Source organism: Triturus cristatus, chromosome 12, assembly GCF_964204655.1.
Source record: "Triturus cristatus chromosome 12, aTriCri1.1, whole genome shotgun sequence".
NCBI classification, from domain to species: Eukaryota; Metazoa; Chordata; class Amphibia; order Caudata; family Salamandridae; genus Triturus; species Triturus cristatus.
The window spans coordinates 74,465,081-74,483,020 of NC_140595.1; the positions used below are offsets into that span (position 1 = coordinate 74,465,081).

The 17,940-nt window shown below is 44.2% G+C and overlaps 1 protein-coding gene across 4 annotated transcripts in view; it reads right to left on the reverse strand.

Annotated features, from left to right (window-relative positions):
* The window catches only part of ELAVL1 (ELAV like RNA binding protein 1), a 110,543-nt gene that overhangs the window by 44,720 nt on the left and 47,883 nt on the right, over positions 1–17,940 (reverse strand). For 2 of the 4 annotated variants that reach the window (XM_085637349.1, XM_085637347.1), the window contains one exon: positions 6,748–6,851. In XM_085637349.1, coding sequence (XP_085493475.1) covers positions 6,748–6,851 — 104 coding nt within the window. Of the gene's footprint in view, positions 1–6,747; positions 6,867–17,940 lie in introns of all 4 variants that reach the window. The other 2 variants (XM_085637348.1, XM_085637346.1) reach the window with 1 other exon arrangement.

Consider the following 17,940-nt stretch of genomic DNA (forward strand, 5'->3'; position numbering starts at 1 on the left):
AACTTACCTCTCGAAGGGGTGGTGGCACCTGAAGAAACTTCGTACCCGAGCTCGCAGCCTTTGTTCGTCCTTGAGCTTTTCCATTGAAATACATTGAGGTCCCGAGGGCTCTAAAGCACCCAGCCGCCTGAGTGGCCCTGGCAGTGCAACTTCTACTCCTACCTACTTCCCCCATTTGCCTTGAGCAAGTGACCAGGAGCCCAGCTCCCACAGCCGCGTGGCCTGCTAGTCAGTAGCCACCAACCAAGGCCCCCCCCTGCCTCCCATAGGATAACATTGGGCCTAACTCACTCTGCACCCGGCCACCCCAGTGCCACTGAGGGTGTAACAACTGTACTTACCTGACCCTGGGAGACCCCTGAGTCAATGCCCAGAACATTAACTCCGCCAGTTGAGTACTTACCCAAAAGCTGATAACTCATTTTTCTTCCATAGGGTAACATTGACTGGCTTCTTCCGAAAAAAGTGTGGAGTTTCTAAACTTTAAAATATTCACCTAAAATCAACCGAGTAACGAAAACGGAAATACTCACCTGCTATTAGGAGAGATCCCAGTGCTGGATCTTGGTGTCCAGCACTGACCCTGAAAAGTACTTACCACTATCTCAATTTTCTCCCATAGGAAACCATTGACTGATTTTCTATGAAAATTCTTCTGTGTCGATTTTGTAAACTTATAAATATTCTTTAAAAATCGCCTGTATAACTTAAACACAGTTTCTCAACTGCTTACAGGTGGTACACTAGTGCTGGATCCAGGATCCAACACTGACCTAGAAAAAGTACTCATAACCCCACTTACCTGCTTATCCTTCCATAGGATAACATTGGCAATTACATTGGTAATTTGAACAGAAAAAGTTTCGAAGTGTCAACTTTTAAAATAGCAAAATATTGTTTAAAAATCACAACAGTAACTTAACTGAATTTACTCACTTGTTTCCAAGAACTGTCCCAGGACTGAATATAGGATCCAGTCCTGGAGTTAGAAAAGTAATCCTGAAAGTAATCTATTGCAAATAACTTAAAACTCACATTGAGCTCAATGTATTAATGTGTTTGAAATTGTGTTGCCTATTGCAACAACCTGTAACTATTACCTAAAAAACAACTGCATATTGCAAGAGTATTTAACTAAAGCATCTCATTCTGAGAAAGTATATTTTGATACCTATTGTTGGTTCTAAAATAAAACAACCATATATTTTTTTATATAAACCATTGGCCTAGAGCTCAGTTATTGAGTGTGTGAGACCATTTGCTGACTGAGTGTGTGCAACAAATGCTTTACACTGTCCTCTGATACTGTCTTACTGCTCGACCAAGCTACCACTTTAGAGAGTAAGGTTATATCTAACTTTAACCTCTGCCAAACCTCTGGGGACTGTGGACTCTGTACACACTGTACCTAGTTTGGAACAGTATATACACAGCCACTTTCTCACATCCAGTTTGAGATTCCTTGCCCGGAGGAGCAGAAGGGAACGCACTCGGCGAGGCAGAAGCCTGGACAACCAGACTCTCAGGCGGCGGGTGTTGTGTGAGAAAGCTGGGATCGCCTGGCGATGGCAGCGTGCCACACCCACGTCTACAGGAACTCCTGTGTTAGGTTTGTTCCAGGTGCTCAACAGGATATCGGTGTGCGCTTCACTGAAGGGCACCAACGGCTCCGCAGAGGACGACTGCGGCTGCAGCACCTCAGTCAGGAGAATGGTCCTGATAGGTACAGAAGGGAGCTCGAGGTTAAGAGCCTCAGCCGCCCGATGTAACACCACTGAAAATGTTCCAACCTCCTCCGTAGCCACGGAAGAAGGGGACAGAGTACCAGGGTGTGGAGAAAAATCCAGATCTACTGGACCCTTCACATTGGCTTCCCATTCAGGCTCATCCTCGCATTGAGCTGCAAGAGGGTCCTCAGACCCCTCCCAGTACCCCCCTTCGTCCACCGGTTGTTGAGGCCGGTAAGGACAAGGTGCCCTGGGAAATGGGACAAAGCCCCCATCAAGCAATGGAATTGGGGTTAAGATACCAGTCCCGGTTCGGCGCCGTCCGCGGCGGCGCAAGGCCAGACCCAGACCCGGTGCTGACGCCGGGTATTGTGCCGGCATAGCCAAGGCCAAAGGCGGCGGCACAGTGGCAGACCCTACCGACGGATCCGTGGGGCCCGAAGGCGCTCCGGAGGGACCCAATGGGGCAAACATGGCAAAAGGCCGACACGAAGGCCTGCACCGAAGTCGCGTGCGGTCCCGGAAAGGGTGGGTAGGCTGCAGGCAACAACTGAGGCTTCAACAGAGCCGCGGGGGAGTGACCGTCCACCCCCTCCACCGCGTCCCACGACCGGTGAGGGGGCAGAGGAAGAGCTACGTCGCGTCTTCGACTTTATGGCGCCTAGACTTACCTGTCCCAGATTCCAGCGAGCGATGCGGATGGCTCCGCGACCGGTCCCTCGATCTCCCACGGGATCAGGACCTCGATCGGCGCGGAACCGATTGCCGGACCTCCAACAACTTGTGGGAACGCGCCAGCACAGCTTTCGGCACCATGGCCCGACAATCGGGCACACATCGGGGTCATGGGCGTGCCCCAAGCAAAAGAGACACGTCATGTGGGTCCGCTACCGACATGTTTCGGCGGCAGGCCCTACAGGACTTAAACCCGGGCATCCCTACTGCACCAGGAGTCAAGTATTCAACAAAACAAGTTGTCAGAAACCAAGTTAAAACTTTTAACTAGGGGTACCGCTCTCTATTGGATCTGCGCTGCTGCGCGGAAAAAGAAAGAACTGACGTCATCGCGCGTGGGTGCGTTTAAGTAGCTCAGACGTCATCTCGGTGGCTACGACGCCAGCGACGTACGCGGAGCCATACGACGCCTACCGACGCGCAGGGGTACTGCTGACAAAAACTTTCCAGATCCAGTCTGACACCTGGGAATATTTTAAGGTAAGGAATCTATCACTAACGTGTCTCTTTCTGATACAGTGATTCAGGTTACACCTTGAAACTATGGTCCTTTATTTTCAGGATGATCTTTCAGAAAACCATTCCCACAACTTAAGTACCAAGAACTTGTGCTCTGTTTAGAAGGCTTCTGGAAGAAGTCAGTCGGCACAATGTTAGGTAAGACGCATAAATGCTCTTACAATTTGATCAAGCATATTGAGATTCACAAAGTCAAAATTCTGTTCATTCTCCAAGCACTCATCATTAAATTAGTTTAAGCCAAGCACAAGTGAACGATACATTATAAAAAGGAGTGCGGCAAACCAGTCCTAGCTAAATGAAACACCTATTGGGCTATAGTTTAATCCTAGCAAGAGACTGAGGTGCCCATGATCATGGCCGCAAATACAACGCAAGCAGTCCACAATTTTGTGCACAACATACTTAAAATGCCTTGTTAAGAGGATTTCCGGAGCCTGTTTTATAAAGGCGAGTTGGATTCAGATTTAGCATGCCACTTCATATGGATAGTAGACATGCCTTGAAACAATCTGCAGAGACTTGTAACACTGCTTAACTCTAGGTCTGTTCTGCTAAAGGAGTATGACAGGCCAGCCCTCCTAAACTGCTATTACATACATGCAATCAGAGCTACTGGTGGTTAAAATGTACAATGATGTGCTGCACTATATGGATAAGAGAGCAGAACTGGCTAGGTAGGTTCTTAAATCTGAGTGAGCCTCAAGCCTCCGGAATAGAAAACGGAGGTTGCAATCAGATTCCCAAGTCAAATTCAGTATTTTGCTTTAGGAAGCATGGCACAGGGCTACATGAGTAGATGTTGATCCAATCCAGTTGAAACTTATGGTTTAGTGTGTCCGACATTCATGCAAAGTTTATTCAGAAGACCGTAAAAAGACGCCTAATGGATGGGACAGTGTTTTCAGTATTGCAGAAAACCTGGGATACTGAACCTACTTAAGAAATGTCTGGCATCAGTCTGCAAATGGGAAAATCTGAACTTATGGTGCCTATGCCCAGTCCCACAAACTGCACATTGGTCTAGAGATCAATTATTGTTTCCCAATTTGTAAATTAAAACTGTAAAACGCCTGAAGATCCTGCGAGATTGTATGGAAGGTATACAGATATGGGTATTATCCTGGTTTAAAGTGACAAGGAATCTTCTTGACTGACAAAATGATTTTTCCATTTGGATTAATTTGTTCAGATGCCTCAAAAAAAAGAGATAGTCTCATTACTTGTTGCCCCACAGTTCTGATAATGCAACACATTTATAAAGCATTTTAACAATCTAAATTGCTTCCTGCAAAAGTATTGAGACGTTATTTTCACTTCTGACCCCAGAGAAGAACCCAACTCTGATAATTGCCAAATAAGTGAGACAGGCTGGGGTCTGTTTTAAGCAGCGATGTGGTGAAGGCAATTTTTGGTCTTCCTGGAAGACCATGTAGCTTCTTTGTTCCAGAAGGGCTGCATTACAACAACATTTTTGAAGTAAGATGGTCGTATCTTCCCTAGATCCAAAGTTGTTGCAGTGGTAGTCATTATCTTTAGTATCATTTGTCAAGTGGCATTTGACATTGACATCTGCTAAGCAAAAGGCTAATTACACATAAAAGCTGGGTCTGTTTCAGTGAAGAAAGCTTTACAAATGCATGCCCAAACATTTCTTTGTGGCACTATCATGTGGCATACTTGAGTGGTATGATCATATACAATACATGCAGGGACTGATCATGCAGTCCGTGCTGGAGCAACATGAGGATTAGTCTCAACTCTAATCTTTAGGAAGAACTTCACCAATTTCTGCAGGTGTTTTGGAAGGTGAAGGTAACACCCATGTTGTGAACATTATTTCAAAAACACTTTCCCTGTACAAATCCGTTAACACTTGAATTAGAGTTTTGCACTGAGCTGGTGCAAACTTGGCAGCAGCACTTCCTTTAACATTTGTGCTTTGTGCCCAAGACATGCATGTCATAGGGGAGTAATGTGTATACTTTTACATGTTTACACATACACACTAAGTGGATTGGTGTGGCTCACTGGTTAGAGGCGGCAGACCCGTAAGCAGAAGTCAGCCCGGGACCACGGTTCGATTCCCGACACGGCAGGGTCTTGGGCCAAGGTCAGCGGACTCGATAATTCTCTCGGTGCCTTCTCTAATCATGGATCCCACTCAGCAACTCTGGGCAATAGCTTGCTTAATCTCCACTTACGGCCCCATTAGCGCCGGGGATGCTTGTCTTCACCATGGAGATTCCCAGTAGGGATCATCTCACAGGGAAAGCCAGGATGGGTTCCCCAGTTGCGCTCAGCGCCGGGACACTCTTGAGTAACTGTGCGCTTTACAAATGCAATATAACATAACATAACACTATATATACATACATTATATATACATATTTCTTTTTAAACAGGACACTGACAAGGTTGTAGAATTGTACCGCTAGTGGTTTAGGCACCCAAGACTCACTACACTTGTAAAAGATTAAGATTCAGCAGAATCAATTTCTTGTACACAGTGGTTAAGGTTAACCGTACTTTTGTCAGTCTGGTCATGGAATTTTAGCTGTTGCATCATTCGCAAAGAATTTGTCTGGCCTGCTTCTGTACAAATGTTTCAGACGCCATAGCTCTTTTTTCCCCCAGTATGCACAAGGCAAGGATTTGCACTGATACAGATAACAGTAAGGATTAATTTATTTTAAGATGTTTTTGCTTTTTTAAGTCTACATCTTCCATGGTTCTGGTATTTGTAGTTTTCAATTTCAAAAACTGCTAGAGAAATTGTGGTCACACTGACACAAATACTGGTCTGTTCAAAACTTTAGGCAAAGTAGAGAAGGTAATAAAATTACCAATAGAGAACTTCTAAAAAAAAAAAAAAAAAAAAAAAAAAAGTTCCTGACCATATTCAGGAAACAAGCAACCCTAATACTCACTCCAAATATTGGTGGCAATGCAGCATTAGCATCTATTAGTGAAAAATCTGTCCCAATATTTCCCCTTGCTGGTTAAAACTGTTGGCAGAGAGCGTATAAAAAAACAAAATTGTGTAAGCAAATACCTCTTGTTGTGATACAATGGGTGCCTTCAAGCTTTGTTACTAATGCTGGGCAGCATATACACCAAAAAAGCATACCTTGCTTCTACATGGAGCTAGATACTTTTATATAAGATGCTGGACAGCCTTATAAATGCACTTCATAATCAAAAGGTTGACAGGAAATACTGTACATAGCCCATGCACTGTGTAAAGTGCATTAGAAGAGCAAGCATAGAAAAGGGGGGTGTAGTTCTAATATCTGGGATGACTTCCTGGAAGGGTATACTGAAGAACTAAACAACACTGCTCATGAGCCAGAGGATGTGTGAGTTGGTACCAAAGACTGATGACCTCTAGAATACCTAAACAAAAGGGTGTGGAACTGGATCAAGTGGCTCAACTTTCTTTTTGTTGAGGATTAAAGACAACATATTTTAACAAGACACTTCCTGCCCTGCCTGCAGATCCAGGTATTTAACCAATGAGTAGATGGTAGAGAATAACGGAGGTCTAGTAGAAGAAGGATGGTTTAAAATACAGCCTATCAAATCAAATGTTAGAAAATAAAAAAAAAATCAGACTCGAGAATGACCACTTGCAGTTTTAAAAAAAACGAAAAGCACGATGTAGGAACACTGCATCTACATTATTCATAATTAAAAAAAAAAAAAAAAAACAGAATAGAACAAAGCATTTGCACATTTTATAAACCAAATTTGCTTCACTGGTTACCTTTATTGTCTTTGACTGAAGTCTCAAGCCATTCAAGGTGTTAATTGCTCTTTCAGCATCTTTTGCATGAAGATAGTTCACAAAGCCATATCCAAGGCTGTGCCCTGTAGGGGGAAAATCTACGAATTAATAGATTAATAGATTGGCAAAAGTTGTCCGTCTATTGCAGAATTGTAGGACTAATATGCACATCTTTGCATTTATGGCGAATGCAGTATAGAGATACTATGCATAGGTTTGTGTTATTCTATGTATCAAGTAAAGACAAAATGGTACTTAAAGCACAGAAAACGTTACTTTTCCATCTAGATATAAATATATGAAAGTTTAAAAAACCCTCTGATGCATGTATGTAGCAGACTGAAAAAATGGGCAGTTTAAGGCCCCTCAAAAACATGGATTAGGTACAGCACTCACAACAGTACATGTCCAAGCAAAACAATGCTTACCACATACACAGCAGTCTAAATCTAAAAGTAACCATAGCAAAAGAAAGAACAAGCATTTGAAAAGCAATCAGTCTCGCCTTTGGGACCTTATATGTATTTAGCTATGCAGCACATTAGCCTAGGTGCTGAAACATATACTGTTTTTTAACATGAAGGAAAAGTAAGCACCAAACTGCGTGACACGCCAGGTATGGGAACACATGGAGAGAAATATTGCCTTTCATTGGGAAATGGTATAGTCCAAAGCTCTGTTTTTAATAGAAAATCAGGGCCTTCGGTGGTCATATCGCTGAAAATACAAGCTTTGAATAAAATATTGTCTACAGGTGCTCGTGAAAGCACGATTTCTGTGGACTGGAATCTAGAGAATTCTAAAGTGATTCTGGTATTTTAATGACCACTGCTGGTCGCTTTCTATCAAGAAAGTTAAATAGAGGCAGTTGCCAGAAAAAGTAGAAAAAAAAAAAGAAAGTCCCTCAGCAGAAAGCAATTCTGGTACTTTACCGACCTCTGCTGGTCGTTTTCTATCTAATCAGTTAAATAGAGGCAGTTGAACAGAAAAAAAGTCCCTAAGCGGAAGCAGACAAGTCCTAGGGCTGATCTCAAAAGCCCACAAAGTACATATAATTCTATAATAAGTATATACTAAAGTATATACAAGAGATCTCGAAAGCTCGAGCTAAAAATGTAGTAAAGTAAAATATCAATAATGGGCAAATTAAAAGAGCTGGGGCATTGTCCAATGTAAACTGACTCCAGGACACAAGAAGATCAATATCTAGTTATGCAAGTGGTGTGTAAAGACATGAGGCACTGCTTATACAAATAGGCACCTTATGAATGAAAGAAATTAAACACTTGCCTACTTCAGGGCACTTACTAAAAAGGTAAAGCCACCTCTAAGGGCAGATGCACCACGTAAAACAAGCAGGGGCGTACAACAGCAATGCAAAGAAAAATCTAACCAAACCAAACCATTGAAAATGCCAGATATTTTATTCCAGGAAATCCTCAGGGCAAACGTGGAGAAACTGACAAACTAGCCTACATAATACCTGAATGTAGGAATTGGTGAAAAATCACAAATATATGGTGTTTCCTGACAATGAATGTTAGTCGGTAAATAATTCCCAAGATTCAGTTATTCACTGTATCATAAGTCTTTATAGTCCATTGTAAGCTAAAGTTAGTTTTTCTCATGTGCAAGAAGACAGCTCTGTCTAGCACGTGTAACCTCTTCAGTTTCTCAACCACAGCCAGCAGGATGGAATACTGACTAGACATGGAATGGGATAGTAGAAAGAAATGTCATACACAGTGTGTGTGTCTGAATAGGAGTTCAACGATGAGACATGGAAGGAAAACATTACTTCTTTGTAACTATCGGTCTGGGCTGTGCTGCAGAATCACTTAAAGTTATTTAGTTTTTTGCCAGCCCAATTACCTATACATCAACTCACATGTATCCAATCTGTACATGTAGCATTCCCTTCATGGGGGAAGGGGGGGAAGATTGCCTTCCTACACACAAGGGTATCCATAGAGCAATTAATGATGTAAAGCATTTGCTGGTAAGAACCCACAATTGTAGATCTTTTGTCAACTTTAGCAAGCATAAAATAGAACCAGGTGAATGAACAGGTTCATTTACACATGTCCTTAATCACATTCATCACTGTACTGAGTTATTCTAACATATGCTACACATTATCCGAGCAGTTCAACATGCATTCTCTCAGGCACTACACAACGATTTCTTGACTGGAGGTAATGGCCACCTCATGTTAACGTACAACTTTACACTCCGCTATTAACAGACATGCCATACCGACTTCCCATTCTACAATAGGTCCACTCGCAAAAACTCCTCCAAATACCTGCCTTTGTTTCATTCATGCAGGGTGGTTTACCATAGGAGTTGGCTTCAAGTGTCAGTAAATGTGTTGCACATCACCGTTTTGGGGTTCTGCCACCAAGTCTATTTAATTTAGTCAATGTTGCAATTTCTGAAATAGGCCATTTCGGCAAGTCCTTAATCCCCATAATCAAATTTGGGGACATTGAGGTCTTCCACAACATGACTATATGCCTTTTAATCTGTACCAAAGGTAAGTCCACAAACATGTTTACAGGCTTGTCTTTTTTGATTTAGCCATGAATACTAGCCAACACCAATGAGTCACCCACCATTATTTTCACTTTTACGTCCACTATACCTCTAAAGCATTGCCATAGCATATGATAAAAATTTTAAGAATTAAATCTCAGGAAGTTCATACATGCACCTTCATACATGTGACCTATACGCTTTGGAGTAAGATGGGTCTGGTATATATAATTAAACAGAGTACATTTAAGTCTTGGTTTATCTACAACTCCTATATATACACGGTTTGGCAGATGCCAAATGCCTGTCAGTAATTTCTCAACCAACCTTGTGAGATCTCTAGTCCAAATGCCTATTTTGTTGATATGCTGCTAATGCAGCGTACAATGTCACTGCCTTTTTACCACTGCGATAAATAAGAGGAGCAGTGCGTGGGCTCTTGGCCTAAAGTTTTATGTAGTATAGCTGTCCTAGCATTATACATGAAAATGGCTGGTGCTGAACCCTTAAAACAACTTTTTGGGGAATTTGTGTTGTATTCTGTGTTCATACAAGTTTCCCACTGTTGTCACGCCTACCTCCTCCCAGATTCTCTTGCCTTGAATGGCAACCAGTGTTCTAATGTCTACTAAGGACCAAAACGGCATTGTTGAAGTCAAAGGGCATGGGCGCAATTTTGGCAGAATGTACCACGTTCAACAATACTTGACAATGTCAGCTAACTTATTCAACATGTAGGATTCAGACTATCCCCCCCTCCATCACTTGCCAATGGTGTTGTGCAGCCGCATAGTACAACTCATAACTTGGGGCAGTTTTATAGGGGCATGAACCTTTCCCAGAACTACCCCCTTCCGCCCAGAGTCTGATATAAGTTTGGATAAGGCAATGTAGTTTCTTAAAAAAAGCCTGTAGAAAATTTCACAGATGGTGAAATAATTGAAGTGTATGATAATCGCAGTTTCTAGATGCAACAAGGAACAAAAATCTTGTAAAATGGCTTGGAGGGTTTGCTCCCTGAAACTAGAGCACGTGTGTACAAATAGTTTCCAATTATCCTAATAACATCATAAGCCTGTGGCTTAAAGGCTCTTAATAATTTGCATGTACTGTTTCAGGAGCTGAGGATCTCCAGACTCAGAATTCAGGTGCCAATTTGCAAGATTCACTGTCCTGAAGAGAAGGGCGTTACAATGGACCGTGATATTCTGTGAGGAAGTTTGAGTGTAGAGGCGGACGTTAGATGAGAAAGTACAGACTTATTCAGTAGCTGTGAGTACAATATTGCCTCGTCCCAGAATGTGTAGTTCGAGAGTGAGTCTCATGGATGCTCATCTTATTTTATTCTCTACATAGGGTGGAGGAAAAACAACTGTCAGACAAGATAATTCAAAGGGCATAACTTGCGGATATTGCACAATAACAGTCTGTGCCCAACTATGGTCTTGAGAAAGCAAAATACACAAAAGATGGACAGAATGAGGAACGCATCAAACATTCATCCCCAGTCAAGAGTTCTGGATTAAATCCATTGTTCTTTTGCTCACCATGCCACCCCAGTTTAGACCCAGCCCAATGCAAATCAGTCTTGACCCTGCTCCTCATGGGAACAGTCTAGCCCTTACTGCCTAGCCAGGTCCCCCCTGGACTAGAAACAAGCATTCCGGGACCTGTTTCGGGGTATCACCCCTCATCGGCCAGGCTAGCTTGAATCCAGTGGCACAGTGAACCTGGAACCCACATTTGGGCATATCCGGTGCACTTGGGGCGTGATCAGTCCCAAGTGCCCCGGGACACAGGCGCTACTATATCCAACTCAGGGGAGGTATCCAATCCACTTGCCTCCTGCAGAGGTAGTCTTCCTGCGGGTCTGTAATGGACTTTTACCCACCACATTCCCTACAGGGCTTGAAACATGACTTCCTTGCAGGAGGCCTCACCAGCTACAAAGGTGCAGCAAGAGAATGAAGAAATCTCCCAAAAATAGAGAGCCTGGAAAAGGCGTTAGGAGTTGAAGGTGCGGAAAAAGGGAACAGACGTTAACACACCGACGAGGTGCTCTTATGGCTCCGATGACGTCACGCAGTCACGTGTGGAACGGATACATTGCGACGTCCTCGACGTGGGAGAGCTATGGAGAAAAGTTTTCGTGGAATGCTACGCATTGGGAAAATTCAAAAGGTGTGGAATCCGCAGGCAGATGTATCCATCAGAATCAGGAGAGATAATAGCCGGTAGGAGCAGACATACAGTGGGTCCCGGCCTGGCTTGGGCAAAACCACAATCAAGGCTTCTCGCAATATTTCCGGGAGTGTCCTATCGTCCTAGCCTCGTTGAACATCTCCAATAAATGTTGAGCAATATGGGCGTAGTTGGTGGCATACTACTCAATTGGCAGCCCGCCTGTGCCCGGCGTCTTGTTCCGGGCAATATGGGCCTTTGCAACCCATATTTCTTCCAATTGAGGAGGTTCATCTAGGTCAGCCTTTTGCAGGGGGGGACAATTTGGTACGTCTCAGAGAAACCCATGTGTGCATTGGAGGTGGAGTGTCCACCATCCTGTACATCGATTGGTCATAATCCCGGAACTCTGCATTGACGGTCGTCTGCATTGTGATCAGCGATCCCTCGTCTGTCCTAATTACACAGATCGATGACAAGTCGTCGTTCTTCCTTCACAGGCCATACTCGTACCCTCCTCCAGCAGTCTCCCTCCATGTGTAACGTGGTTATGCGCAGCTTATAAATCGTGCTTTCCCAGTCGCGCCTCTGCTTCATTGCTTTGTTTACACATCTGCTGAAACTGCTCGCCGTTGCAGTTCGGTTTGCCACCTGTTTCCAAAGGCCACAATTCCTGTTCAAGAGCCTTCAATTCTCCCTATAGGGGTCGTCACCCAGTTGCCTCGCATGACTTTTTTACATCCCACTCCAGTGCTCAGTAGAGTGCAGAGCCATTGTTCAAGTCAAACTACTGGGTAATGCACTTTACCAGGTCTTTGCTAAATGCGGGGGGTCTGACAGCGCTTCTGTCTGCACCTTCCAAGTGTGTATCCTAGGCTGCAGCCTAACCCACTCCAGGGTAACCTGTAGGGGGCAGTGATCCAAGAAGGTGCGTGCCAAGTACTTCAATCGTAGTATTAGCGCACCCAATTGCTCAGTGCACAGCAAGAGGTTTAGCAGTGTGAATATCATGGACCGGAGAGTAAAACAAGAATTCTCAATCTAGCGGATGCCCGAGTCGCCACACACAACGAAGGAGTTGCTGATCGAGCCATCTGTTGAAGTGTTTAGTTGTGCAGGCGCATGGTGCATTATGTGGGGCAGTGTTGACAGAGCGATCGCTGGGTATATCCAGACGCAGTTGAAGCGACCCCCCCCTGCAACCCCCTTCCAAAGCTCTGGGGAGACAGGATCTTGGAAAAGTATAGGTGTGAGCGTGTCTAGAAAGCCAGATTGGTTAACACCATCACCAGTGTGAGAAGAGTCATCAAGGTGTCCTTCCGTTATAACAAAACACCAACCGATGTTCTCCCGGTGGTGGTCTACCACATATGGGACCTTCGTGGCAATTCAAATGAGCACTCCATGGGCATACATGGATGCATTTGCCATACACGTGACCCCTTCATTTCATGCAGAGCTTTTGCAGTTCTGCTAGTGTGAAGTGTCTCTTGCAGCATGCAAAATGTGTGGGGGCGTTTAAGATGGGCATGAATGCGGTAGCCCTTGACGGGGGTGCCATGCCTCGCACATTCCACGTTAGTACATTATATTGTGGGGTGTGATCATCTATGTTGGTCCCATTGTTACATGGTGATAGTGTGTAATGTATGTGAGGTACCCATGTGTCGGTGCTGCATACATATCCCTGCATCAGGTGAGCCCTCCCCTCGCAGTCAATTCCTCGCTCTGATGATGCCTCGGCACTCAATGGCTCCAGAAAGGCATTTCATGGAAGCAAGAAGAACGCTAACATCAAAAGGTCTAAGCAGCCATTCCCCTGCCGGGTCAGGAGACTCATACTCCGCTGTCCAAAAATCTCAAAACTGTATACTTTAACTGTGAAAACACAATGGCAAATAAAACGAGTACTCTTTGGAACAGTGTCCAGCCTGCCGAAGTCACTAGGTAGCAGACTTTGAGCTGTTCTCCCCACTTACTAAAGTTCAGTGGCAATCGTAGGAGGGCATTTACACCAAGTCATCCCCTGCTCGTGGTGTTAAGCTTCGGTCTATGACCAGTGCTTACAGTTCAGATTCCAGAGTTGAACTTCTCTGATCCCAGAGTTAGAGGCCGTCTTGACCGCAGGAGGGTGGAGGGATGTGGGCTGTGTTTTGAGGACGTTGCTGCTGCTCAAGCCGGTTCTGCTGCTGGGTGGGTCGTGCTCTAGCGTGCCCAAGTTTCCTACACCTAGGTCGAGGTATTACCCAGTCTTCTTCCCGAGGCTCTTTAGTGGTGGGGGCCAAACCTCTTGTGTGGAGGTCTCACCATTCACCAGTTTGAGCTTTCTTGGGAACAGGAGTGCATACTTGAGTTGAAGCTCCCAGAGGTGTTTCTTGACTTTTGTGTAGGATCCATGTATCTGCTGTACATTTGGCAGTAAAGTCAGGATAAGCTGCAATCACTACATTTTCGTATTGTTGCAGGATTAGATCTTGGTCCCTGTAACGGAGTTGTCACAGAGGCGCTTCCGGTGGTGGTGGTCTGCCAGGGATACGGGGCACTCACTCCATGGAGAACATTTTTGGGACTTTATTTTCCAGGACCGTGGTCATCAGCCAAGTTTCAATGAACAGCTGGACAACTCGGTCCTTCTGAGTGCTCCGGGAAGCCCAGGAAACCGATATTGTTGCGCCTCGAGCGCCCTTGAGCATCCTCTGCCCTAAGATGTAAGAAGGCCACCTCTTCTTTCATGGTACACAATTGTATTTGTAGTTCTCAGACCGTAGGGTGCATGGATGTCAGAGTGAATTCCGCATCACCTATACGGTTCACCAGCTTACAATGGTCCGCCCTCAGGAGGTTCACAGAGGAGACCGCATCTACTTTCGCGACGTCTTAGTGTCCATGATAGAGTAGAGAACCTTCTCAAATTGTGCGGCGTGAGCATTGAGGGGGACTCCTATTTGCTGTAGGGTGCCCACTGCAGTGTCTGTGGAACCAGAGGGCGGCGTAGGTTCACCGTGACCGGTGGTCAATCTTTGTGGACCTGGGCTTCCCCATCATGATAACATTAGATGGAGGAGTGACAGCTAGACCCCAGGAGGACTGTCCAATTTTCCAGTCTATTTTTCTGGCGTCACAGGAGAGACCAGGGGAGTCAGAGGAGGGTATGCCGCCCCTGGAGCATTCCCGCAGGGTTGTCAGTGAGAGATCACCCGTCAACTAGTCGCCCCAGAGTCAGATGCGTAGCTCGTACATCAGCAGTCTTGTAGGGCATTGCCTCCGCCTTTGTCCTGCAGTCCTTCGAGCCACAACTGTGGTGGTGGGGGAGGGGGGAGGTGGTATTAACACAACAGGGGCCTACTCTGGATCAGCCCTAGACATTCAAAAGGTCACTCCACCTGTGGATACACAGCTCACCTCAAGGTCGCCAGTGCCTTCTCAGGAATGTGGGTTCCGCCAGCTGGGCTTTGTTGGTGCAGGCAAATAGCAAGTTCTGGAAAATCGTCCTCCTAGGGCCCTCACACAGGCAGCAGCCCGAAAGAGGCCATTTCACTGCCAATACCAGAACAGGTTGGAGCGTACATCTGTCCAGTTCAAAATGTTCTCCCAGGTGCAGGAGTGCGCAGCTGAGGTCTGATCCCGGTGATGCAATGGCTAGGGCTTCCCACAAGTGCAGTGCCACCAGCCTCAAGGCGTCTGGCTCTCATGAAGTGCTACCCCTCAACACGCATTTTCTAGACACCCACAGGAGTCCCCAGCCACCAGGCTACTCATACTCTGCTAGCGGGGGCGATGCCAGTCCACTGTGAGTCTTCCTGCAGGTGTGAGGCCTGTCCGGGGCTCCTAAACGCTCACCGCTTTAAGGATGAAGCCGTGTCCCCTTGTCTCTTCAAGTGTTTCTCTCAGCCACCAGCCTCTGCAAGCACACCTGGGCAGACAAACAGTTGGAGGAGGGGGGCACCCTCGCTCTACCGTGACTCCTCCCTCCCCCAACGCTATGTATTCTTAACTCCATGTTTGGCATAGATATACTTCTCTATGAATTGTTAATATTGGGTCACGCTTCTAATTATAAGATTATTTTGTGTTTACAAGTCGGCGCCTAGTGATTTGCTTATGGGCATTTTTCACTACCCAGTGTTACAATGTGGATATTTACTTTCTGAACTCTGGTGTTTTGTAACTGTTCAATCATGCAAATAATAATACATTCGATCCTATCATAGACGAAAGGATTATACGACAGATTCGAAATTCCTTTTGTTTTTCAATAAAGACATTCAAATTCAAACTCGCTCTTTGTGCAAACTACAAATCCCAGCTTGATTGCGTGCTGTGTAGTCCGATAGCCTGTTTGCTCGGGGTCGCAACGGAAAGGTAAGTTGACTGCGTCCTACTTAGCTATATGCAAGCGTGAGGAGCCTTTCTACACCATCATTAGTGTTGGCAATAAGAGTCTCTCTCCACAAGGGACTGTCTGCGAGTTTTTGTTACAATTGCGCTTTAGCTCGCAGTCAGTTACCGTTTTAATTACTAAAGCCAGTCATTGCACTCACGGAGTGTCTCTCTGTTTATTATTTGGCTGAAAAGGCACTAATATTTAGATCGGCCAACTTTATAAATAAGGTTCAGAGCGCTAGCAATAAGGGTTCTCTCTACAAGGGACTGTTTACAAGCTTTTATTACATTTGTGCTATAGCTCGTAGTCGGTTACAGCTTTAAACCCCAAAACCAGTCAGTGCACCGAGTGTTCCTCTGATTTTTGTTCGGCTAAAAATGCACCAACATTTTTGATCGATCTTTTTCTCTTTTTTGCCAATTAACTATGGCTAAAGAGTTACAAGAACATACAATAGTAGAACTAAATAAATGCATGATGTTAGATATCTGCTTAAGGAGACTTGATAGTCCATATTCCAAGGCCCTTGATATTTCATAGCAGGGCTTTGGCTAGGTCGCTCTTAAGTATACATCTATATTGTCATTTTCTGAGCAGACAGTCCAGGACAATGACCTTATACTTACCTGACTCTCATATTTAATCTAGCCCATACAATGTGGTTCTATATACATGGATGAGACATTTATGAGGTGACAGTTGACATGAAAATGTTTAGATAAACAGTTTTATGGAATGGGTCTATAATTACATTTTTTCCTTTTTAAACAGAGCGGTGCCTCACGCCCTGTTCTGTTGCAGGCGAGGCGTCCACTCAAACTTACGGGTAATGATCTAATTTATGAATTTTTGTAAATTACATGCACGCAAGTAGAAAAAGGATAATTGTTCCACAGTTCAAGCACTCAAAACAGTACAAGCTTTCTTCTCTTTTTAAGGTTTTGTTTTTGTCTCCAAAATGAACCTTTGTGTCACTATGTTCTATGTCACAGGTAATAACGATAGCCCTGTGGATTCTACATAGACAAGAACCCAGGTTATGTAAGTTGTATCTTTTTAATCATTATTTCAAAAATGTGTTCACATAGATATTGCAGTAGCAGTTACCATCTAGGTCCTGAGGAAGGGCACGATCAGAATTTGTTCATGATGGCTGAAACATGTAGACCTCTTGTTTAGATCAGCACAGTCAAAAAAAGAAATCAGACCGCGCTTGCACTGTTTTTAATTTTGACACCAGGAGTTACTTAATAATCATTCTTTGAAGTTGGTAATAAATGCTTATCATGATAAACCAAAAATCTGCGGGTCTCATGAGCTCGCTACAGGGCTCTAAAGCACAGACAGTACAAGCTCATAACTCCCAATTGAACATGGAGAAAGTCCTTTTAAAAGGACGGAATCCCATCACCCACCGAGGTAGCATGCTTCATCATCTGGAATCTCCTCTTGGTTACAAACCCTAGTGCAATCAAGGGCTACAACCCCCTCACTGCGAGAGAAGAGCACAGGGATGTTTTATTGATCAATCGATCGGATCTCCTAAAATCTGTATGGTGTGAAGCATAAGAATGTAAAGGATGATGGTTGCAGTGCAAAGTGTTGTGTTAGTGATAAGTGATGTAAAATTGACTACCAAGGGGAAAAAAGTTTACAACTCATAGGAGGAAAGGATCCAGCATTATTTCAACATAGCAGGTTCAAAATAACACAACCTAAAATCTTCCCATGTAACTGGAAAATGGAGCGCAAAAGTTGCAGAAAACATAAGGAATGTTTAGAATGTAAATATCTTTGAGGTCAAGATAATCACAAAGTATGGTATATTAGGCCTAAATAAATTAGCATTGGTAAAGCAAATGGGTCTTGCCAATGTTTGCTTATCATTTAAAAAAAACAAAAATTAAAAATACAGGATGAAAAGCAAACACATTTTGAGGTATCCTGCAACTCTCCACTAAATTAAATACTTACCAAAAGGAACAAAACTGAACTTAAAAAGAATAAGTGTCAGAATTTAAAGGAAAACCCTATTCAAGATGTATTTGATTTACTTTCTTCAGAACTGAAAC